This window comes from Ovis aries, chromosome 10 (assembly GCF_016772045.2).
Source record: "Ovis aries strain OAR_USU_Benz2616 breed Rambouillet chromosome 10, ARS-UI_Ramb_v3.0, whole genome shotgun sequence".
NCBI classification, from domain to species: Eukaryota; Metazoa; Chordata; class Mammalia; order Artiodactyla; family Bovidae; genus Ovis; species Ovis aries.
The window spans coordinates 84,240,979-84,264,500 of record NC_056063.1 but is presented as its reverse complement, the minus strand read 5'-3'; the positions used below and the strand labels follow the sequence as shown (position 1 = coordinate 84,264,500).

Here is a 23,522-nt window from a genome sequence, read left to right as displayed (position 1 = left end):
CTCTCCAGTCCCGCCGACGCCCCTTCTCTTCCTGTCTCAGGCCCCCCCGGAGTGAAAGGAGAGAAAGGCTTCCCCGGCTTCCCAGGTCTGGACATGCCGGGCCCCAAAGGAGACAAAGGGTCCCAGGGGCTCCCCGGCCTGACGGGACAGTCGGGGCTGCCTGGCCTTCCTGGACAGCAGGGCTCCCCTGGCCAGCCTGGCATTCCAGGTGAGTGACTGTGAGTTCCACCCACCTGGGCCTGGGGAGGTGCCTCCCGGCTCTCGTTCACGCCCCTCGTTCGGCCTCTGCCACCAACATTCACGCCCCTTCTCTCCGGCCACAGGTCCCAAGGGAGAGATGGGAGTCATGGGGACTCCGGGGCAGCCCGGCTCGCCAGGACCAGCGGGCGTGCCAGGATTGCCGGGTGCCAAAGGTAAGGAGCGGTGACTTTGGAAAAGCTTCTGTTGTGTATGTCTGGGCCCCAGTGCCTTGTGGGAAATTCTCTAATCGTTGTAGGTTGTAGTTCATCCCAGGAAACCTAGGAAAGAAGGTCAAGCGAGGGGTCCAGAAGCCCCCCTCATGTAACTCATGATTCATGGGGATTACAGCCTGTGCCCTCCCTAAAAGCCAAAGAGAAGACAGGTTTGGGGGTTTCTTTGTTGGCGCCATTGAGTTTTTTTTAGAAATAGTGGAATCGTCAATCATGCAAGTTCAGAGGAACTGAGTCTTTAGAGTCAAAGTAGCAAACAGAGCAAGTTTACAAGTCTTAATTTTTATTTCCTATCATGACATTTGGTCCAAAATAATGTTGTTGTTTTTTAAACAAAAAAAATTGACTTTGAACCTCAGACATAAAAGTGGTGATTTGTGTAGTTGAATGGGAGAGTTCCCCTTCTGTTACTTCATGTAGAGTTGAGGGACCACTGTGAACGGAAGTCATGAAGGGATTTGGGAAGGAGAGAAAAACGTCATTTATTTAAATTAAGAGTTGAAGTCTCATATGCTGGAAGTATTAGCCAGTAATGAGCTCTAGAAATGGCTTTGTTGTTCGTTTGCCTGGTGTCACCTTCTTCTGGGTAATGCGGACTCTGGGCCTTGAGGGCCACTTCCGGAGAGGCTGCTTGTTCTTTGTTCCTCGTTTGTCAGCTGCTTGTACTGGCCAGAAGGAACGCTGCGCTGGTCACTGCCCGGGGCCCTTTGCCGCGTGTCACCCGGGCCTCCTCTCTCTGCAGGGGAACACGGCTTCCCTGGCTCCTCAGGACCCAGGGGAGACCCTGGCTTCAAGGGTGACAAAGGCGACGTGGGGCTCCCCGGCAAGCCAGGCTCCATGGATAAGGTGGACATGGGCAGCATGAAGGGCGAGAAGGGGGACCAAGGCGAGAAAGGTAACGTGGGGGAGCTTCACCAGCGGGGCGCGGAGGGGGCAGACGGGCCTTCAGCTCTGCCGCATGATGACGGACCAGCCTGTGTTTCTGCGGCTTGCGCTAAGTAGACGTGGATCGTCATCATTTTTTTTTTTTCCCGTGTTACACAGGACAGACTGGTCCGACTGGCGATAAAGGATCCCGCGGAGACCCGGGAACCCCAGGCGTGCCGGGAAAGGACGGTCAGGCAGGACACCCCGGGCAGCCAGGTACGGTGGGAAGTCCAAGGTCGCCCGCACAGCAGGGGGTTGTGTGGGGAGGTGTTACCTGGCACTTTTCCTGACTGTTGACCTGTTGGGTTTTTGTCTTCATGATCCCAGGACCTAAAGGTGATCCAGGTGTGAGTGGGATCCCTGGTGCTCCGGGACTTCCTGGTCCCAAAGGATCCACTGGTGGAATGGGCCTCCCAGGTACGTGGGGCTTAGGAAAGGGGGCTTCTTCCAGGCGCGCCTGTGGCACCTGTCGGGCTGCTGGGGCGAGGCTTACGTGAGGCCCACTGCCTGAGGACGTAATCCAGGGAGAAGTGTCTTCTACAGAGACTGACATCTTCGTGTGAGACCTCTTGCCTAGGGAGGGTGGGTATTTGGCTGACCCTATGACCGTGGCTTAAAAAAACAGACAAAAGCCCTCCCAATTTAGCAAGATGAACATGGGTGGTAGGCTGTGGACTTCCTCCAGGTGTGTCTGTTTGGATCCATCAAAAAGGCCATTAATTATCCACTGCGTTTTCTCAGCACCAGAGTCTCCTGCTCTCCTGACATCAGCTCAGAAGACTCTTCTGGGCCCTCTGCCCCAGTGCTAAGCTGGCTTCCACACTCTGCCACTGACATTTGCTGCAGTGGCGGCTTCCACAGAGGAGGCAGGGCACAGAAAGCTGAGGGGCGCAGATGGTCTGGGTGCCAAGGCTTCTCAGAATCTCCTGGGGCCACGAGTCAGGCCAGCAGGCCTGTCTCACGGCTCCTCCCCAGGCTTGTGAGAGGCGCACTGTCTATTTAAGATGTGAACGTTCAGCTGCTGTGGGCACCTATTTCTAAATTAGTCTGACTGCTCACATCAGTCGTGGAAGGAGGCACACGTCTGTTCTCCGTGACCTGCGTCACGCCTCCTCTGATTCATTTGGATAGTGAAGCAGAATAAAGGACGTGGAAGCCGCTTCATGCTGTTGGGAAAGCAGGCATGGGCTGAGCGGTTAGCATACTCCTTTTCCCTTGTAATGTGGCTGTCTTTAAAAGGCAGGAAGGCTGTTTCCCAGCGTCCGTCTCCCGGGCGGGATGACTGACACCTGCCTGGATGACGCACAGCCCGAGAAACGAGGGATGTCTGTTTTCCCGCCTCCTCCACTAGCACCGGCTAACCATCCATTCTGCCTCCCTTGTGTGTGTTTCTAGGAATGCCGGGACCAAAAGGTGTGGCTGGCATCCCCGGCCCGCAGGGCATTCCTGGCTTACCTGGAGACAAGGGGGCAAAAGGAGAGAAAGGGCAGGCGGGTCTGCCTGGCATTGGGATTCCAGGACGGCCTGGGGAGAAGGTAACTGCATCCCGCAGGAAGCCCCTCCCACCCGGCTCTGCGGAAGCCCCCCCCACCCACCACGTGGACGCCCCTCCCATCTGTCTCTGTGGAAGCCCCGCCCACCCATCACGTAGAAGCCCCGCCCACCTGTCTCCCTCCCTCACCAAAGGCTATGTAGTAAGCAGCTCTGCACAGTAAATGAATCCTAACGGAACCGTCTCCCCGCTTCCCCCAGAGAGGGAAGAGCAGCAAGTTATCCCTGAGAGCTGGAGCAGCAAGTTATCATGGGGCGAAGCGCAGGAGGAACTGGAGAAGCAGAACAGGCAGCTGCTCTTTGCTGCTGGGTTTCTGGCTCCTCTTCTGTTTCCAGAGTGGGCTTCGATTCCCCCTTCAGAAAGCCAGAAGTTGAGTTCTGCCAGGCAGGAGTTGTTGCACCCACGTGTACGCACGCGGTCGTCCCCGTCACCCACGTGTGTACGGGTGGTAGTTGTTGCACCCACGTGTACGCACGCTGTCATCCCCGCGCCCAGGTGTATGCAGGCAGTCGTCCCTGCGCTCGTGTGTATACAGGAGGCGCCTCCAGACCCGTGTCTGGGGCAGATGCAGCATTAATGGGCTCAATCTCCACCCACAGGGAGACCAGGGCCTTGCAGGATTTCCCGGAAGCCCCGGCGAGAAGGGAGAGAAAGGAAGCACGGGGATCCCAGGGATGCCCGGGGCTCCGGGCCCCAAAGGCTCCCCGGGCAGTGTTGGCTATCCAGGTAAGTGGGCCAGCCTTCTCCCAAGCTCGGGATCCAGGGGTGGCAAAGAGAAACTCACGGTCACGGGAACTGGGTGTTCCGCTTTTTCTTTAGGAAGCCCTGGGTTGCCTGGGGAGAAAGGTGACAAGGGCCTCCCGGGACTGGATGGCATTCCTGGCATCAAAGGAGAAGCAGGTAGAAACCACATTTCAGGACACGTGGGGGCCCGTGGAGGGAGGTCATGCGGTGTCAGGCTGGGCAACCTCTGGATGACCTGTGGGGTCACACCTCCTCCTCCAGTTGAATAGACTGCGTCTGGGGACGCTTCCAGGGCCTTCCAAGGTCTTCACCCCAGTTAGACTGCAACCGGTTTCAGAAACAAGTTTTCCTGGTGGGCATGATGGATGGATATGCTTTGTCTCCGTTCACTCCAGCTTTTGGGGGTCAGCACACAGTGATCCCTTCTGAAGGGGATTCAGGAGCAACCTCCGGGAAGCCGGGCCTGCTCGGGGGGTGGGAACTGCTCCTCAGAAGCTTGTTGGGAACGGTGGTGCATTTTCCACACAGACCAGGGTGCTGACCAGTCTGACTGTTCTCTTTGAGGTCTTCCTGGGAAGCCTGGCCCCACGGGCCCAGCCGGCCAGAAAGGGGAGCCCGGCAGCGATGGAATCCCAGGGTCGGTGGGAGAGAAGGGCGAGGCAGGTACGTTGGGGGTGCGTTCCCTTTCAGAGTGAGGCTGTGCCCTGGAGCGCACGTCTCTCAGAGCTTCCCGTTCCTCGCTGAGTGACCGGGGCCCCATACAAGGTGGCACCTACGTTGTTCCATCCTTACGTCGTTGGGACGGTGACGTGGATGCCTGGGCAGGGTGGGATGAGAAGGGGAGGGGCGGTGCTCGTTTATTCCACAGATACTTCTGGGCACCTGCCCTTGAAATGGCCGGAGCTCTTGTGGGGAGTGAAAGAGACACAGAAAGCCCAGACCATTGCTTTCTCTGCCTGGCTTTTCTCGCTTTAGACAGATGGTCCTGGGAATAGTTGCTGTCCCCTGAATCTGCTCCTCTCTCTGATGGGGACATGGCAACTTGGGCAAAAAGTGCAAGCCGTGAGCTCCAGTGATGACAATCACACGCTTAATAATACTTGTATATATTGAGTTAATACTCATGTAGATTGAGTTGGCCAAAGAGTTCATTTGAGGTTTTCTGTTACATCTTATGGAAAAACCCAAATGGAATTTTTGGCCAACCGAATCGCAAGAGGGTAACACTCGATATGAAACAGGTGACCCCAGGTCCTGGGGGTGGAGGGAGGGAGGCAGAGCTGGGGAGGGGTGGTCAGAGGCTCCCTTACTGCTGGCACTGGCCTCTTCCTACAGCTCGTGGTTTATTCTGTGAGCCTTAGGTCTGCATTATGCACGTTCATTTTCCTATAAAAATAGTTCATTAAAAGCGCCGCCATGTCTGCTTCCTTCCTCTGGCTCTTCCCTCACACGCTTGACGCACGCTGGTGGGCTCCCTGCTGTCTGCTGGCCCACCTGGCTCTCTGCACCGCCTTTGAGAATAGCTCTTAGTTGAACGGTCATCTGAGAAAAGCCGATTTGTGAGTCTCCAGACAATAACGGGAAATCAGTACCCATTTTACAAGTTGTTTCTACTAAACGCTGTAGTAGTTCTGAGCTCAGAGGTACTTGGGAAAACAGACCACATTCCGTATATCCAGTCAAGGGTGTCTTAGAACAACTGTAGGAATATGATTTTACTTGCAAAGTACAGTGAGCTGACTTCTTCGTGTTCTAGCAAATAGTGTATGGTTTTGGCACAAAGAGCGGACGTTGCTTCGTGCTGTTCCTGCAGCTTGGCAGCCCGGCTTCTCTCCTTTATCTTGTAGGTCTACCTGGAAGAGGATTCCCAGGGTTTCCAGGGAGCAAAGGAGAGAAAGGTAACCCATTTGCTAGATCTCTTCTTCCTTTTCCGCGAACCGCTGGTACAGAGCACCCTCAGAGCAGGGCGGGCAGATCCAGGGAAGCCCCTGGACTTAGGGTGGCGATAGATTAGGGTCTGGGACAGTAGAGCGGATCCTTTCTGCTGGTGTGTGACGAGCCCCCATGCGCTGTGCTGTGTCTGGGATTCACAGCCTGGTGAAGTGGGGGCACGCGGGAGGGATCTCAAGGCGGGCCCCCTGGTCCTTCTAGATGGTGACCCGTTTCCCTCCCTTCTTCCTTTTCCTTAATAACCTTGAGACGGTCCTGGACTTTTGTAACTTTTTGACAAGCTCGGTGTAATAGGTTTGTAGTTTTTTTTCCTACAAGTTTTGACTTAGAAATTTTTTTAAAAAACAGCTTTATTGAGGTGTCACTGGCATGTAGTAAGCTGCATACATTTAAAAGTGCATGATTTGATAAATCTTGATATATGTGTACACATCCGTGTAAATAACAGCACGTTCAAGATGTGAACACACCGCCGCCCCAGAAGTTCCCCAGGCTGCCTTGCCAGCCCCTACCTGCCCCTTCCTGCCCCCTCCACCCCACTCCACCCCAGGTAACTGTTGGTCTGCGTTCTGGCACTGTCGATGAGCTTGCACTAGCTAGAATTTTACGCAGATGGAGTCCTGCCGCGTGTGCGTTTCAGCCTGACTCCTTGAACTCGGCATAGTGAGTCTGAGGGTCACCGGCGCCACGTTGTGTCCACCGGTCACTCCTCCTTCTGAGTCGAGCTCCTTGGGGTGCATATAACACCGTTTGCTTCTTCATTCGCCTGTGGATGGAGCAAGCCCTTAATTTCAGCAGTGCCATACCTTGCAGGCTTGGCTCCACGTATATGCCAGCCCCTTTGCCAAAGAACAGGTGCTTTAAAGAGCATAAAGAATAATGGCAGGTTCTTGGTATCCTCAGCTTCCTTCTTCAGGTGGGCTGTGGCAGGAGTCTAGACCGTTGTTCAGTAGGAAGGAGGGAGAAGGGCCCTGGCTCTGGTTTCCCCCTGGGGCCTTCTGGAGGCGCCTCCCTCCTCCGTGGTGCACTGGGCTCCTCTTCCTCCCTGCGTTTCCCCACCATCTCAACCGTCTTTACTGTTCAGGTTCAAAGGGCGATGTGGGCTTCCCAGGATTAGCTGGGAGCCCAGGAATTCCTGGATCCAAAGGAGAACAAGGATTCATGGGTCCCCCGGGACCACAGGGACAGCCGGGATTGCCAGGGACCCCAGGCCACGCGGTAGAGGGGCCCAAAGGAGACCGCGGCCCGCAAGGACAACCCGGCCTGCCAGGTGAGGATGTTTAACGAGCTCAGAGCTGGGACCGAAAGAGGGACAAAAGTACGCGGATGTAACACGAATAAGCAGTCTTGAATGAGCTTTCTGTTGAGAAGTGGGCAGCTTTTTACCCCTTGAAACTGCTGAAGGCTCCGGGCCGCTGGCACTCGGGCCTCTGTGGGATGGTGCTTTTCTCGTGTCCTTTCTGTCAAGGAACATGGTGTGCACGACAGGTGACTAGGGGGAGGGAGACAGGACGTCACGGAAAGGACTGGACCATGAGGGCCACGCGCGGTGGTGGTTTAGGGCCACGCGCGGTGGTGGTTTGAAACCAGCGTGACCTTCTGTCCCCCCAAGCAGGGCGGCTGCACAGCGACTCAGCCACCCCGAGCCCAGGGCCCACGGACGCTTGACTCTGAGACTGGGGTGTTTGTAGCAGCACTTACTGCCTGCTGAGAGAGTCTTCCCTCCAGGAGCTCCTGGATGTCTTCAGGGCTCGCGATGTTGCTGTGAACACTTGGGGGCATCTGGGTGGCAGTGATAAGCACGCTCCAGTGACACTTGTACGTCAGACCACCCTCCCACCTCAAGTGTGTGTCTGTGTCTCCCGCTAGGGCATCCGGGACCCATGGGGCCTCCAGGCCTCCCCGGGCTCGATGGGCTGAAAGGTGACAAGGGGAACCCAGGCTGGCCGGGCACTCCGGGAGCTCCAGGGCCCAAGGGAGACCCAGGATTCCAGGGCATGCCGGTGAGTTGTCCCTTGGCAGGTCCTGTTTTCGGAAAGGATCAAAAGATAATACTTGTGTGTGTGTGTGTGTGTGTGTGTGTGTGTGTGTCCATATGTGTTACATGTATGTTATTCTCCCAGAGCCTCTCTCAATCAGTCCCTTCTCTCTGGCAAGTAATCATGGTAGGTGGCTGTTACAACAGTTCTTACAATCTAGTTTTACACGAACCCTCAGAAGGGAAATGTTGTAATACTGGAAATTATAGTTCGACGTCTGGCTTAAAAACCTGTGTATAAACAATACAGAAAGGAAGCCTCGGTAACAGCGACGTGCACTGTGTTCCTGGCACCCTTCAGCGTCTGTGTCTGTGTGTTCACGTGTGCTTTGTATGTAGGTTGCTGTTCAGTTGCCGAGTCGTGTCTGACTCTGCGACCCTGTGGGCTGCAGGCTCCTCTGTCCTTCCCTGCTCCCAGAGTTTGCTCAGATTCATGTCCATTGAGTGAGTGATGCCATCCAGCCACCTCATCCTCTGCCACCCTCTTCTTTTGCCTTCAATCTTTCCCAGCATTGGGGTCTTTTCCAATGAGTCAGCTCTTGGCATCAGGTGGCCAAAGTTTTGGAGCTTCAACTTCAGCATCAATTCTTCCAATGAATATTGAGTGTTGATTTCCTTTAGGATGGACTGGTTTCATCTCCTTGCTGTCCAGGGGACTCTCAAGAGTCTTCTCCAGCACCGTGATTTGACAGCATCCATTTTTTGGCTCTCTTTATGGTCCAGTTCTCACGTCCATACATGACTACTGGATTATATGTATACATATCTACAAATGCTTGTTCACGTTATTTTAGTTACCTTATTAAAATAAAGTAAAGCAAATAAGTAAATAAATGTAAGAAGCAGTACAACTTTTTATGTATGGTGAGAGGGATAACTATGTTGAAATATCTAGAAATTAAGATAATATTTTTAAAATATAAGAACATCACTCTATTGTAAAGGAAAATAATCCTTCTTTAGTTTTTAAATTTTTTTTCCCCATATTTAAAAGCTCTCTTAAGACAAGCTATGAAGTCAGTTCTAAAGAAAAATCACTGTGGTTGAGTGTTGGGCGGAAGGCTCTTCGGTGTTGAGATGTTGCCACGACAGATGCTTAGGGAGTTTCGACTCTGTCCATGACGCCGTGTTGTGTGGTGGGGACAGTGGGATGTCAGGTCTACACCTGCTCCTGGAATTGACCACATAGATGGATGAGCAGACAGACAGAGTGAATGGCTGAGCGTTGCCATTCCCAGCTTCCTGATGTAAGCACGCACAGAGGTTTCGTCATTCTTTCTACACCTTTGAGAAGCCAGTGAGGCCCCATCTGTTCACAAAGCCACTTTCGGAACCCAGAGGGGCTGCCCTGGCCTCCCCACTGCTGCCTGCTCGGGAGACTCACATCCCTTGAGCGGCTCCTGATTGACATTCTCTTGTGTCTCTAGGGCATTGGCGGCTCTCCAGGAATCACAGGAGCTAAGGGAGATATGGGACCCCCAGGAGTTCCAGGGTTTCACGGTAAGACGAGGAGATGCTGCTTGAAGGCGCATTTCCCTCCCACTAGGCCCCAGCCCTGGTGCTTCCTGCTGGTAGACTGTTATGACCAGTACGAGCTTCTGTCCTCCTCACGTTTAAACGCCCTTTCTGGATGGCAGCCCCGTTCGCGGGCTCTCATGCTTGGCTGCATAAAGACATTCTGATTTCCTTCCCAAGAGCCAGTGGATCACTGGCACCTCGATAGAAACCATGGGGCATTTGGGCCATTCATTGATTTTTTTAGTGTTTTAAGCAAGTATTTATTGGGTGCCTGCCAGCTTCCAGGTAATGTGATTTTAACTGAGAAATCAGGTACATGTAAATGAAAAGGTGAATAAAACAAGTCCTCAGCTTGCAGGCGTCTTGCAATCTAATTGGGGACACTTGGGGACCGGATTGTTACCAAAAGCAGAGTCGCGTGCCCCTCCAGCGGTTGTGACTTAGGGTTTGCTGTGTGTTTAGAAAAGTGTGACTTATGGGGTTTCAGAAAGGAGAGTTTCCTCAAAAGCTTTACATCGCTGACTACAAGGAATGCTCTTTTCTTCCAGGAGCGTAAGCTGGAAGTGTGTTCACTGTGTGTGTCTGTGCCTGTGTGTGCGTGTGTAATGTATGCGTGTGTGTTTGTGGGTGTGTATATGTATATTCAGGCACGCGCGAGCGTGTGTGTAAATGCTTGTGCATATATGTATCTACTGGGTTGGCTAGAAGTTCATTCAGGTTTTATAAGGTCTTATAGTGTAAACCTGAATGAGCCTCTTGGCCAACCCGATGCTTGCGCGTGTTCACACTCACGTACACGCATATCTTTTGGAATTCTGTGCGAAGACGATGCTCTACTTTCCTCCAGGTCAGAAAGGCGCCCCCGGCCTGCAGGGAGTCAAAGGCGACCAAGGAGACCAAGGCTTCCCGGGAACGAAAGGTGAGGGGCGTGGGCGAGAGGAGACGGCGCCCGAGAACGCTCAGGCCGCTCCTCGGTGTTGTTGCCGCGTGCGGCTAGTCTGGTTGACGTTTCCACCAGCGATCTGTCCCGAAAGCCAGGTTGGCTCCATCTGTGTGTGAGGTCGACCCAGCACAGAGGGGATGAGGGGCTCAAGATTCACAGACTCTCACAGGCTCTGAGGGCAGACGGAGATCAGCTGTGAGAACACGGAGTGAAACCCGGCTTGCACGAGCAGGCTGGACACTCTGTGGCTGGGCGGGACGGAGTGCTTTACAGAAAAGCGCCTGGCCCGGCTTCTCCACGGGGAGCGGGACGTGCCCAGTGCCTCCAGAGATGCGGCTGGTCTTGGAAGGAGATGGTCTCCATCCTGCCCTGGCCTCCACGGGCCAGAGCTCATTTCTAGGGCTGCCTTTCGTTTCGAAGACCGTGTCTTGATAGAGGGAGTTAGTGAGCGTAATGCACGGAGATGTGGAAGATTATGGGAAAAACAAACAGAGAAATGTATGCGGAGAGAAAGGAGAGGGGAGGCTGTGGAAGACCTGGAACGCCTCACGAGTGCTCCGTGTACTTCAGGACCCTGGATTCAGGCAGCAGGAGGGTTACGTTCGGTTCAGTTCAGTTCAGTTCAGTCGCTCAGTCATGTCTGACTCTTTGCGACCCCCTGGACTGCAGCACACCAGGCTTCCCTTTCCATCACCAACTCCTGGACTTTGCTCAAACTCATGTCCATTGAGTTGGTGATGCCATCCAACCATCTCATCCTCTGTCGTCCCCTTCTCCCCCCGCCTTCGATCTTTCCCAGCATCCGTGAACAGGATGAAGAGGATTATGTTCGGTCATCATTAAAAAATTAAGACCAGTGGCTCTGGGGTGCAGTCAGGCGGGTTTCAGAAAAAAAGATGAGAGCAAACATCCCAATTTCACGTGTTGGGGCTCCCCAGGTGGGAGGCGAGGCCCTCGGAGGGTTGAGCTCCACTTCAGGGAGAGTCTGTTGGGGCATCCAGAGTGTTGTGGACAGTTGACACTGGTGACCTGAGTCTCTTCCAGTCCCAAGGATGCAGGATTTTAGGTTAGATAATAGACATGAACAGATCCCTGTGTCTTGTGAGAGTCTGGTGACTTGTGTATTTGATTGGGATTCTCCTTTTGAGAAGCACTGCTTTTGGTTGGGTTTCGTGTCAGATGCCATTTCTGCCCCGAGTATTGGCAGTGAAATTGACCGGTGACCGCCTTGATTCCCACAGGTCTTCCCGGCCCCCCGGGCCCCCCAGGTCCATTCAACATCATCAAGGGGGAACCAGGGCTCCCTGGTCCCGAGGGCCCCGCGGGTCTGAAAGGGCTTCAGGGACCTCCAGGCCCAAAAGGACAGCAAGGTAAGAATAAGTTGGCTGGACAATCAAGGGGGCATGGGGTCAGGAGCGGGCTGACGTGGGCAGGCTTTCCTCTTTACCCACGGGTCTCAGGTCAGTCTCTGGGTGGTGACTGTGTAAACTCGTATTTGAAGATGACTTTCTTATCTTCCCTTCAGTTCAGTTCGGTTCAGGCGCTCAGTCGTGTCCGACTCTGCGACCCCATGAATCGCAGCACGCCGGGCCTTCCCTTAATGTATTTCAAAACCACGTGAAGGTTTGAAGGGGCCTAGAAAGGCCAGAATGTCTTTCCTGGAGGCTCAGTGGTAAAGAACCCGCCTGCCAACGCAGGAGACGCGGGTTCGATCCCTGGGTTGGGAAGTTCCCCTGGGGGAGGGAAAATGGCAACGCACTCCACCGTTCTTGCCTGGGAAATGCCGTGAACAGAGGAGCCTGGTGGGCTACAGTCCAGGGGGTCTCAAGAGTCAGGCATGACTGGGTGACCCAGCACATGTGCACTCATGAAAAAGGCCAGAGTGACGCAGGGAAAAGGCAGGGGGACATGCAGCTCAGCATTGCTCTGCTCACTTGGAACAGTGTGGATGAGGGCGGGGGAGAGCCGCCTCTCCAGCCACGAGGTGGGAGTGGCAGGTGCAGTGGCCTAGAATCACGGGAATTGGTGCTCTCCGTGGTGGCCCAGAGGCTCTGCCCAACCAGCCAGGATCTGTGCAAATCCTTACAGTTCCAGACACTGCAACCTAGACACTTTCTCCTTGAAGCTAAACAGTCCCCACTTTAAAAGCTATTGCGGAGGGGCGGGAATGGAAAAATAAAGAAGAAAGATAACATTTAGAGCAGAAAGTGAGCATTACGGAAATTCCAGGTTCAATGCCCCGAGAATGCAGTGTACGCGGGCAAACAGAAGAACCACCCCGTCAATAAGTCTGATGCTTGAACGTTATCTGAGGCACCAGAATAAAGCTGAGGGGGAAACATTGAGAAAATGAAAATGCATCGACTCTCCCCAAGCCCCCACGTGCCTGCCTTTCCCCAAACTGCCTGCCGAACAGTGACAGCGGAAACAGGGAGAAGCCGGGGAGAACCCCGGGCCCCGTGATGCGCAGACCCCATGCAGGGGTCGGTCTGGCTGTGGCCTCTGCGGCGTGCGCGTCACCCTTTGGGCTTTTGGAGAAAGTTTCCCGCCTGTGGTCCCAGGCCCTTTGCTGGTATCTGCGGAGGCCAGAGAAGACATTTCAAAGGCGGAGTCGGTGCAGCCCGTGGACGGCTCTCCACGGCCAGATCCTGACTCCCCTCTCCTCTCGCTCAGGTGTGACGGGATCCGCAGGCTTGCCTGGACCCCCAGGTGAGCCTGGCTTTGACGGCGCCCCTGGCCAGAAAGGAGAGACCGGGCCCTTCGGCCCTCCAGGTAGGTGCGCTGTGTCCTCCCAGCCTCACTGCCCCTTTGCTGCGTCTTCCGGTTTGAAGCCTCGGGCCCAGGCGTGCGAAAACCTGGAGAAGAACGCGTTTCTGGAAAGACTTCCAGAGGAGTCTGTTTCTTAGGAGAAACAGAGTCACACAGCGGGCCTGAGGGTTGTCATCATCCTTTTCTGGGTCGGGAGACTATTGGTCAGAGCCCGGTGTCTTCCCGACATGGACGTGACTGCCCTGCGTGGTTTCCGAAGGGTCTGTGGCTCAAACTCGCCATCGCAGCAGCGGCAAGGGGGAGCAGATGACGCTGTGTTGGCCAGAAGGCCGCTGGCTGCTCCTGGTTCAAGTTGAGCTGCTTCCCGAGAGGCAGGAACTCAGAGGTCCCATCACAGCTGAGAAGCCAGAGGCCGAAGGTGCGCTGAGTGCGCAGAGGGCCCAGCCCAGCAGGAGGCCCTGGGACAGACTTGCAGGCCATGTGGTCGCCCCCGGAGATGGGAGGACACCCCGCAAGGAGCTTCCTTCCTGCCCTGGTTCTGCAGGCGGCCTGGGGCCACTGAGGCTGGGACGCTACCTTCAGAGGAGGTTGTCTTAATGATCGTATGATAATCCTCGCCCGCAGGAGCCCCCAGTGCTGGAAGAATACAGATTACATCATTTATTCCTGTATCCATGCTTTCGTGTATTCCATTTATTCACTGAATTGAGCTCTTTGAGCGTCCCTTTGCCCCAAGCATGGTGCTTTTAACCCGTCCGGAGGTGGGATGCAGAGAGGAGCGGCCGGGGATGCAGGTTGGAGGCGGTGGCTGGCGGTGGCCGTGCCAGTTCTCGCCTGTGCGTAACTGAGGAAGTGGCTTCCCTTCCATCTTGCAGGTCCACGAGGCTTCCCGGGTCCGCCCGGCCCCGACGGGCTGCCGGGGTCCATGGGTCCCCCGGGCACCCCGTCAGTCGATCACGGCTTCCTTGTGACCCGGCACAGTCAGACGACAGACGACCCCCAGTGCCCTCCTGGGACCAAAATCCTCTACCACGGCTACTCTTTGCTCTACGTGCAAGGCAACGAGCGGGCGCACGGCCAGGACTTGGGTGAGGCCCCTAAGATGTGTGCGTTCATTGTGTGGTGCGTCTCCGGTGCTCGGCGGTGCTGGGCTGTGTTCCTCTCCGGTCCTGTGGTCCGAGGTGTCGCCAAGACCTAGTTAAGGGGAAGAGCCCTGTTTCCCTCCATCCTTACCAAAAGTCAAAGTGAAGTCGCTCAGTCGTGTCTGACTCTTAGCGACGCCATGGTCTGCAGCCCACCAGGCTCCTCCATCCATGGGATTTTCCAAGCAAGAGTACTGGAGTGGGGTGCCATTGCCTTCTCCGATCCTTACCAAAGGCCACCGTATTACTAATGGGGAGCCAGGCAATCCTAAAGGCTGACTCTCCAAAAAAGTTTAATAGAACTTTTGACCTCTTCCTCAAGTGATCAGATAGGATTAAGATTTCTGGAGTAAATATGAAACAGTTTGCATTCATCGTCGTAAAACAGAGCAGCTTTACTGTTGCTCTGTTTAAAAAGGTCCACGTTTTCTAGGCCAAATTCCTTTGCACGTGCTGATCTCTGTCCTGTAAGCTTAGGTGGGCAGAGGATCGCGTGTCTGCCAGCGCTGTCTTAGTCCCCTCCGGATCTGCTCCTGCACGTTGTGTTTCGGTGTTGTGCACCTGCCTCTAACTTTCACGGAGGTTGGGAACATGTAGAAAGAGATCTCTGCGTTTTATCAGAAATAGAGTGCAGTGAGTTACTCGGCTGCTGTAGAAGGGGCTGCACATTAACTTCCTTCTGGGGTTCAGTCCAGGAAAAGGTTTCTCTCTCGATGAGCCATTGTGTTTCCATTCAGCGAAACGTCGATAGTCTCCTATTGGCTTTTAATTTAATGCTCGTTTCCAATCATACTAGTGTGTTTATTTCACTGTGTTTATCTCCTCCTTTCTGTAATTTCACACATCTTTATTTCCATCTTAACGTGTGTGGAGGATGGATGTCTGTCTTTAATTTCAAGCGTGTTTGTTTCCATCTTCACGCGTGTGGAGGACGGATGTCTGTTTTAATTTCAAGCGTGTTATTTTCCATCTTCACGCGTGTGGAGGACGGATGTCTGTTTTAATTTCAAGCGTGTTATTTCTTCATTTCATGGAGGAATCTTCACGCCTGTCTTGTCTCTGGTCTGGCTGCCCTGCCTGGGGTGACACAGGCACGGCGGGCAGCTGCCTGCGGAAGTTCAGCACCATGCCCTTCCTCTTTTGCAACATTAACAACGTCTGCAACTTCGCCTCCCGCAACGACTACTCGTACTGGCTGTCCACGCCGGAGCCCATGCCCATGTCCATGGCGCCCATCACCGGGGAGAACATCCGGCCCTTCATCAGCAGGTGAGTGCAGCCCGTCGGAGCAGACGCACGGCTGAGGGGGCGAGGCCCCGCGTCCTCAGGGCGGAGGTCATTTTTGTCTTTTCCCTTCTTCCCCCATTGAATTCTTTGCCGTTCTGGTTACTGATTGTAATACCCGAGCTTTGTGATAGGAATCATCCATGCGAAGGATTGGATGTAACAGTCAGTTATCCTCTTAAAAATGTTAGTGCAAACCCTAGGTGAGATAGAACACGTCTCGTGTGACTTGGCCGGGGTGACCCCCTCCCCTGCCACGAGCGAGCAGCGTCTCTGGAATTCCTGCAAACGTGAGAACATCTCCACTCTTTTTTCTTTCTTAAGATGTATAGTTTTGGAATCACTGCCTACCCCTATGAAATTAAATAAATTTTTTTAAATTTTTGATCATAGTAAAATACACATAACATAAAATTTACCGTCTTAACCATTTTTAAGTGCAGTTCAGTGGCCCTTAATGTAGGAACTCAACTATGGGTGTGAGGGAGTCCTCAAGAAATTGTGACCCTCGGATATAGAGTATGTCTGTGCTTTATGCATAAGAAGATGACAGTGATGTACTCTGTCCACTAACGTGTATGTTCCAAGAATTTTCTTACTCTCCTCCACTCTACCAGTTTTTGCGCCCTGAAGGTAATATTGTCTCCACTGAGAATGCATATGTTTGAGTGACTTCCCAAATTAAGTGCTTGCCACACTAATTAATGTCTGGGGTATTGTTTTCAAGTCCCCAAGAATCTGCCTGGTAGGAAATAAAATGGGAAATTGAAATTATTACGACCGAAAAGTACACAGTTGTCTTATCTTTGCTTCTTTCCTTCTAATTAAAAAGCTGCTTCCTCAGCTGCACTCAGAAGTAGTAGAACGGAGGCAAGTGTGTGAATCTGTTTCACTGAGAAGCTAGTCTTCTACACGAGAAGACAATAGGGGATAAAAAGAATGACAAGGAGGGCCAAGTTTGCCTTAGCGGGGTGAGAGGGAGAAAGAGCATAAGCTTCTCTGTGTTTCTTTTGGGGAAATAGCTTCTGAACAGGAGGAAAGATGTTACGGTGCTGGCTGAGGGGTGTCTGCAGTCGGAAGTTGGGGCTGGGTGCGTGGTGACCGCCTGGTCCCCAGATAGTCACTGTGGGCCTCGAGGGAGCCGGCCAGTTATAGGGTCTGAGGCTCCATCACATGGAAGGCTGGTCCAGATCAGTCTTCTTAAAAGAACCTACCATGTGGACCCGGAGCAGAAAGGCTGGGAGATGCCTATTAGAAAAGTCAGGTTTTTGAAGGCCTTACATCCAACCACTTTCTTTTGAGCTGTAAGAAAACTCACCTCCTGGACATTAAAATGGGAGCTTCCCGAGAGGCCCCTCTCCAAACAGATATCCTGAGTATCGGGGGTGCCTGTGGGCTGTTCTGTGTCTAGACTTTTCTTGCTCAGAACCATGTCAGGTGCATGAAAATGAGAACTAACCATCTTTGTGTTTCTGTTTAGCTTTCCATGGACCACAGGTAGATCGTGATTTTCGTTTTTGTTTCCTATTTACCGTCTTGGCAAACTTGACATTGACCTTGATTTGGCTGGGACATGGGGGCTCTGGGATGAGTTAGGACATTTTAGGAACCAGTCCAGGAGTAGACTAGGTCTGGGACTTGCTCTTCCCTGGGGACCCATGTCCTCGAGTTGTTTAAATGCCCCAGTGCCGCCCGTTCCAGGGTTTTCAGAGCTCTCTGTTGGCTGACCCACAGACTCTGAGCCTGAAGAGACCTCCGAAGTCACATCCTTTAAGTCACCGCTCTGAAAGCGCATGTATCCGTGTCCCCTTTGGGGGTCAAGCCACCTGCTCCTCCTGGGCACCCAGGTCCTGTGGCCACTTTAACTTGGCGGTTTCTGACGACCTCTCAAAACTCACAGGTTCTTTCCAAGGCCTTGCCTTTGGGGACGTCCTAAAGCTTAATTTCAGAAAGAATTAACAATACAAAGTCCCTCCTCTCCAGCAGAAAGAGCAGCAGACTGTCACCCTGACGCAAGCTTCCAGGCGCTCTCTGACTTTCTGCAGACGCGAGGCGCGCGCAACTGGGGATTGTTCAGTTGCCCCAGAGCACAGACGTCTGGTCTGAGAGCAGGGGCTGAGCCCCGATTCTGCCTCACACACTCACTCTGGTCTCAGGCTCTCAGGAGTAAGATGGAGAAGGAGGCTTACGCATCTCAAGGGGCGACACGGCTCGTTAGACCCGCGGCTCTCTGTCCCGGAACACCCATCTGACGGGGTCGAGACCGCGTCTCTGCAGCAGCTTGAATCCGCCAGCCCAGCAGAGGCTGACATGAGCCCTTTCCTCCACGCTGTGTGTCTGCTCCCCGGCCTGGCAGGCAGACGGTGGCAGAGGGGAAAGGCCAGTTTCAGTAGCTGTTGTTTCATTGAGCCCTTTAATTCTTCTGCATCTGCGTGAATAAACCACAAGTGGCGCAGCACGCAGGCGTCTGGGGAAGACCGAGCGGCTCGTTCCGGCCTGTTCCCGCGTCTTGTCCATTTTCGTGCAAACGTTCCAGCATAGCTAGGTGCATTAGCATAATTTATAGTCATTTATCACATTGTTAGCTCTGTTCATTCTGGGGCTTGAATGTGGTCACTGCTATTGTTTATTTTTTTTTAACAAACCGTGATCCCACCATCAGAGGGTCTCTTGGTAGAGCAGGTGCCAGTCAGAACATTCTGGGTCCAGCCCCGGGCAGGGCTCCTCACTGGTCTGGTGGCTCCAGGTCTGGACGGTGTCTGGAAGGAGGCGCACGTGGACCACCGGCCCTGGGTTCATTGTGTTTCTTAGTTACTGTAATTCAGCAAATGTTCTTACGTTGAAGACGATTCGGGGCTTAAAACAAATCGCCGTGTTCCAGAAGCAGTGGCCCTTGAACGGCGCCGTCTCCTTTTTCTTGAGCATTCCGCGTGTTTGCTGAGGTCTGTGCTCGTCACTAAAACGCCGGAGGATGCTGTGGGACGCAAAGGAGACACAGACGCCTCCTGCGGCCCCAGCTCCCCCGGGAGACGGCCCTGTTACAACCTGGCTCCGGGCTGCCTTCCCCTCGTAACAGAGCACATGGGAAATGACAAGTGTCGAGTGTGGCTCCGAGGGTAATATTTAAGCACCGAGGCCACTCTGTCAAATCAGGGAGAAGCCCAGGGCCTCAGAGTCCAAGCGGGGGCACCTGCTCCATCTGATAAGATGTCGCTGGACCGGAAGGGCTGAGTGCAGGGCTGGAGGGCGGGTGCGGGGAGGGCTGAGCAGGTGGGGCCCCCTGCGCCGAGCTGAGGGTCTTGGCTCCGGTTCCTCGCAGGTGTGCTGTGTGTGAGGCCCCAGCGATGGTGATGGCCGTGCACAGCCAGACCATCCAGATCCCGCAGTGCCCCGCCGGCTGGTCCTCGCTCTGGATCGGCTACTCCTTTGTGATGGTGAGTGTTCGGAGCAGCTCCGTGTTTCCCCCAGAGAGACGCCTGTGACTCTCCTGCCTCTCCTCTCTGGCTACCGCCCTCGCTGCTGGGACGCCCTGCGAAGCGTCCCCAGGAGCCTGGCCCCCTCTGCTGGGAGGGGATAGTGCGGCCGGGGCAGGGGGCGGTGTCCAGCGCCAGCCCAGAGCTCTCCTCCTCCTTGCAGAGGCTGTTCTGGGACGACCGGATGAGACGCTGAGTTGAAGCCTCCCTGGGGGAAGCAGGGCGGGGGGTCCCATGAGGGAAGGCTCCCATCTCAGCTTTGCCTGGGAGGTGCGATCGTGGTCAGATCTGGAACGTTCTGGGACCCTGGGGTCCTAGTCTGGAAATCAAGAGCGTTAGCTTTGTCCTCAGAGGTCCCGTCTGGCTCTAAATCCAGAGTCCGCTTTTCTTGTGTCTGAAACAGCCGTCGTGGGGAGGTTGTCACATCTGACCCTTGTATGTCATTCAGCTAACGTTTTCATTTCTGAGGGCTCTGCTTCAGCCCATGGGAACAAACAGTCACCATAGTAGTTTTCTTTCTTCTTTTTCTCCTAAGTTTTTCCTCTTTAAAGAAAAGAAGAAAGGATCCTTGTTCTTGACCTTACAAAAGCACACGTAGCATCTAACGTAGCAAATGAAGGATCTTCGTGGTCCTGTGTCAGTTTGGGTAGAAAGTCTGAGGCTACAGGAGTTGCTCCCAGCATCCTTTGCACGGCCTGGCCGCCATCGCAGGTCCCAAGTTAGAAGAGGTTTCAGCATTCTGCAGAGCGAAGAGTCAGGGCGGCATTTGTTTCAGCTGATGGACCTGACTGGTCATCTCCCGTCTCAGCCGTCAGCTGGTTCCTGGTGCTGGGGGCACGTGGCCTGAGGCCACGGGGAGGTGTGGGTGCCTGTGAGTGACCACAGGAGGCAGAAGGGGCGGCTCTGCAGGAGGGGGTACCTCGATCCCCGCTGACTCACGGTCCCGTCTCCCCGCAGCACACCAGCGCCGGGGCTGAAGGCTCTGGCCAAGCCCTCGCCTCCCCCGGCTCGTGTCTGGAGGAGTTCAGAAGCGCCCCCTTCATCGAGTGCCACGGCCGCGGAACTTGCAATTACTACGCAAACGCGTACAGCTTTTGGCTTGCCACGGTAGAGCGGAGCGAGATGTTCAAGTAAGTGGCTCTGGCCCCTCCCCCTCGGTGGCTTTGTTTTACAGTCAGCTGTGATCCATACACGTGACCAGTGCAGAGTCCCAGAGACGGTTCTGCAGCAGTCCTTAGGGACAGTCCTCCTTCCACATGTAAGAATGAATCCGTGAGTCTATTCTATGGGGGCGGATAACCGAGACCGTTTTCAAAGGTGGAGCTCAGGTGACAGGCTTCACTCCTTCATTGCTGAAGAACCATGAAAGAGGAAAGGTCAGTTTCCAAAGTGAATCCACAGCAGCATCATTAAGACAACTCAAATCTTCAGACAGAGCATTTTAGACATGGTACCTTTGACCAGCAGGGAGAGTGCAAATAACCTTCATTTTCACGATGTCTATAAGGCTGAACTGGGAGTATGTGTTGTGAGTTGCCAGGGACTGTTTTTTAGGCCTGCACGGAGGAAAATTAATTTCAGCACAAATTGCTGCCGAAACAGATAGGGAGGGACTTGTCTTTCTTTTCCAGTAACAAAATCCACCTCTAAAACAATGGTCTCGAGTGGCTGCTGACCTCCAGTTGGTCTGGAGCGGGGCCTGGTCTGTACTGGACGAGAACACGTAAAGAGGCACCTGTGCCGTACTTAGTACCTGCAGGAGCTGACGCGGGGCGCCGAAGGGTCTGGACAGTTACTTACTTTTCTTTCCCCCAAATAAGGACATCTCAGCCTTGGAAATAAGCGCTTCTATCTTTACCTTTTCGGACAGCATTCTGCAGACTTCTTCTGTGACCCTGCCTCTTTCTAACTTAGATCATAAGGGTGAAGCACCATCTTCACTATTCGTAAATTTCCAAGCATCAGAAAAGAGCCAGGGGCCTTTCTAGTAGCTCACACGACACTTTATAGGCCGCTGGGAACTTGTTCTCAACTCTGACTTGACCGAAATGAGCACCAGTTCCTGGGGCTGCCCATTAAAGGGTAAATAGGTAACAATGGTTTTTTGTTTTTTTTTTCCCCCCCCCAAACCAGCAGCCTGGTACAATTAATTCAAATGTCTTCTTAAACAAGACGAGGTGAGGTCCCGTTCATTTAAAGAATTTGGAGGCACTAGGATTTTCACCAATTTTGCTAATGTAAACTGCCTCAGTTTTTGGACAAGGGACTCATTATACGGGCTTCCCTGGCGGCTCAGCTGGTAAAGAATCCGCCTGCAATGCGGGAGACCTGGGTTCGATCCCTGGGTCGGGAAGATCCCCTGGAGAAGGGAAAGGCTACCCACTCCAGTATTCTGGCCTGGAGAATTCCATGGACAGAGGAGCCTGGCAGGCTGTAGTCTGTGAGGTCACAGGGAGTTGGACACAATTCAGTGACTCAGCACACATACTCCTATTATATGGCCACTTTAATTTTAAAAAGATTTGATGAGTACATGTTTTAGGTCAGACTTCACTTTTCAATCGTCAAAGGACAGAATTCCTAGGATCAGGAAGCATTTGGAACAGTAAATGTCTTCCCCTGTCTTTGGCCTCCAGTGAGACCACCAGCATGAACATCTTTGCAAAGTTATGAAAGTATTTTGAGGCCTGGCTGATTTTCCCAGATTTGTTGTTCATCCTGTGATTCAGTGATGATTTAACGGGCTTCCCTGGTGGCTCAGCTGGTAAAGAACCCACCTGCAATGCAGGAGACCTGGGTTCAATCACTGGGTTGGGAAGATCCCCTGGAAAAGGGAATGGCTACCCACTCCAGTATTCTGGCCTGGAGAACTCCGTGGACTGTATAGTCTGTGGGGTTGCAAAGAATTGGACGTGCCCTTAGGATCTGTGTGTGTGAAGAGAAGAAGAATATTTTCTTAGTCTTGGGGTGTTTATAATCGAGTTGAGAAAGCAGAAGTTTGATGCTGGCGTTCGAGGAGGCTGGGGTGGGGGTGGTCCGTGGTGGGCAGTGGCTGAGACTTCGGACTCAGACTGACCTGGGTGACTCTGGGTGTGCTCTCACTCCCCGGGGACGGGATGCAGATGATAACTCGCAGGCATTGCCGAGGCCGCGGGATGCGCCCAGCATGGTCCCCGCCCGGAGGCAGGGCGGAGGCTGGGTCCCCGGGGGTCTCCGACGGCCGGGAGGCGGCGCAGTGACCCGGCCCCTGTGTTGTGTTGCAGGAAGCCCACGCCGTCCACGCTGAAGGCCGGGGAGCTGCGCACGCACGTCAGCCGGTGCCAGGTGTGCATGCGGAGGACATAACGGAGCCGGCCCGCAGCTGCGTCACGAATGGTGCTACTCCCTCCTCCCCCTCCTCCTCCTCCTAACAGCAACGAGCTCTAGAAATGTAGCCCGTGTACCTCACTGTCCATACGAAAACCATAAGGTGCCTGATAGGAATCTGCCAGACTAACACACCCTGCTTCATTGGCCTCTGCTGCTGAAGGAGAACCAAGTCCATGATGAGCTGCCTGTAGGACGCCCCCGGGGCGCTCCCGATGCAATAAAGAGCATGTCTGTCCTCGAGTCCGCTGCACTCCTGTGTGACGTGAGACCCACCAGAAAACCAAAGGGTGCTAGAGGGGGGCGGGGCTTCCATCCCGGGGGCAGCCCCTTGGCGTCCCGGCGTCCTGACAGATCTGTTCCACCCCCAGACGGATGGTCTGTTGAGGTCACTGTCGAGCCGTCTCAGAATTCAGGCTCCCTCGGTCTGTCCAAGTACTGGCCGCGTGGAGCCGACAGCGGGGCCCTCCCGGTGGAAGGACGGGCCGGCAGCCCTGTCTTCCGACCGCCCCCTCCCTCCAAAGAAAAATGTCAGTCTTTCTGCTCCTTGTGGTACTACGCAGCTGCTCTTGCAGAAATCACAGATTTCCTGTGGAATAAAGGTGGTCCCCAAAGTAGGCAGAAAGGAAATATATATATATTTTAGTAATTTATATAGATGTCAGCAATTAGGCAGGTCAAGCTGTAGTTTCATTTCCACTGTTAAAATAAAGCTTACATAGTTTCTTTAAAAGCCTGTGTTGTCCTTTAACAGTGTTTTTTTAAACACTAGGGTATTGAATGTGAAACACCAATTTTCATTGTTCACCTCGAATCCAAAAGTTGTGTATTGCCAAAGCCAAACCCAGGTTCACGGACGTGGTGTCTGTTACAGGGAGACATGTCCTTTGAGCTTCTTGTTTTTCTTCTGTATGAGATATCTTCAGGGTTTTAAACACTAATCACAAACTGAATGACTTGACTTCAAAAGCAACAGCCTTGAAAGGCCTTCATCTTAAGAGCGTCCGCATTCTGCAGCCGGGTGTGAGAAGCAGCTCTGTCCAAGCAGAATGTCAGTGTCGTTACCTGTAGGCACATTCAGGCGCTCCCTTGGGTTCTTGTGAGCTGTGTTCAGACTTCAGCAGGGGAGCAAATGGATTGCAGGGGAGCAGAATTGGACCACTGTGCCTGAAATGACATTTTACTCCAAGTCTCCAAAACGTTTTTAAGACTACTAAGGCCTTCTGTGTAATTCCTTTAAATGTGTATTTCTTAAAAATTCAAATTTGTAATAAAACTATTTGTATAAAAATTAAGCTTTTATTAATTTGTTGCTAGTTTTGCCACAGAAACCTCACAGGAAAGTT

At 53.5% G+C, this 23,522-nt stretch overlaps 1 protein-coding gene across 1 annotated transcript in view; it reads left to right on the top strand.

Annotated features, from left to right (window-relative positions):
- COL4A1 (collagen type IV alpha 1 chain) overlaps positions 1-22,909 on the top strand; it is a 128,242-nt gene extending 105,333 nt beyond the window's left edge. Inside the window, exons 32-52 of the mRNA XM_027973786.3 lie at positions 41-208; positions 324-413; positions 1,213-1,365; positions 1,515-1,613; positions 1,725-1,814; positions 2,793-2,932; positions 3,549-3,675; positions 3,769-3,849; positions 4,258-4,356; positions 5,541-5,591; positions 6,728-6,913; positions 7,513-7,646; positions 9,109-9,181; positions 10,047-10,118; positions 11,384-11,512; positions 12,816-12,914; positions 13,787-13,999; positions 15,145-15,322; positions 18,657-18,771; positions 19,768-19,940; positions 22,074-22,909. Coding sequence (XP_027829587.1) covers positions 41-208; positions 324-413; positions 1,213-1,365; positions 1,515-1,613; positions 1,725-1,814; positions 2,793-2,932; positions 3,549-3,675; positions 3,769-3,849; positions 4,258-4,356; positions 5,541-5,591; positions 6,728-6,913; positions 7,513-7,646; positions 9,109-9,181; positions 10,047-10,118; positions 11,384-11,512; positions 12,816-12,914; positions 13,787-13,999; positions 15,145-15,322; positions 18,657-18,771; positions 19,768-19,940; positions 22,074-22,155 — 2,552 coding nt within the window. The 3' untranslated portion in view covers positions 22,156-22,909. The remainder of the gene's footprint in view (positions 1-40; positions 209-323; positions 414-1,212; positions 1,366-1,514; positions 1,614-1,724; positions 1,815-2,792; positions 2,933-3,548; positions 3,676-3,768; positions 3,850-4,257; positions 4,357-5,540; positions 5,592-6,727; positions 6,914-7,512; positions 7,647-9,108; positions 9,182-10,046; positions 10,119-11,383; positions 11,513-12,815; positions 12,915-13,786; positions 14,000-15,144; positions 15,323-18,656; positions 18,772-19,767; positions 19,941-22,073) is intronic.
- Positions 22,910-23,522: the final 613 nt, after the last annotated feature.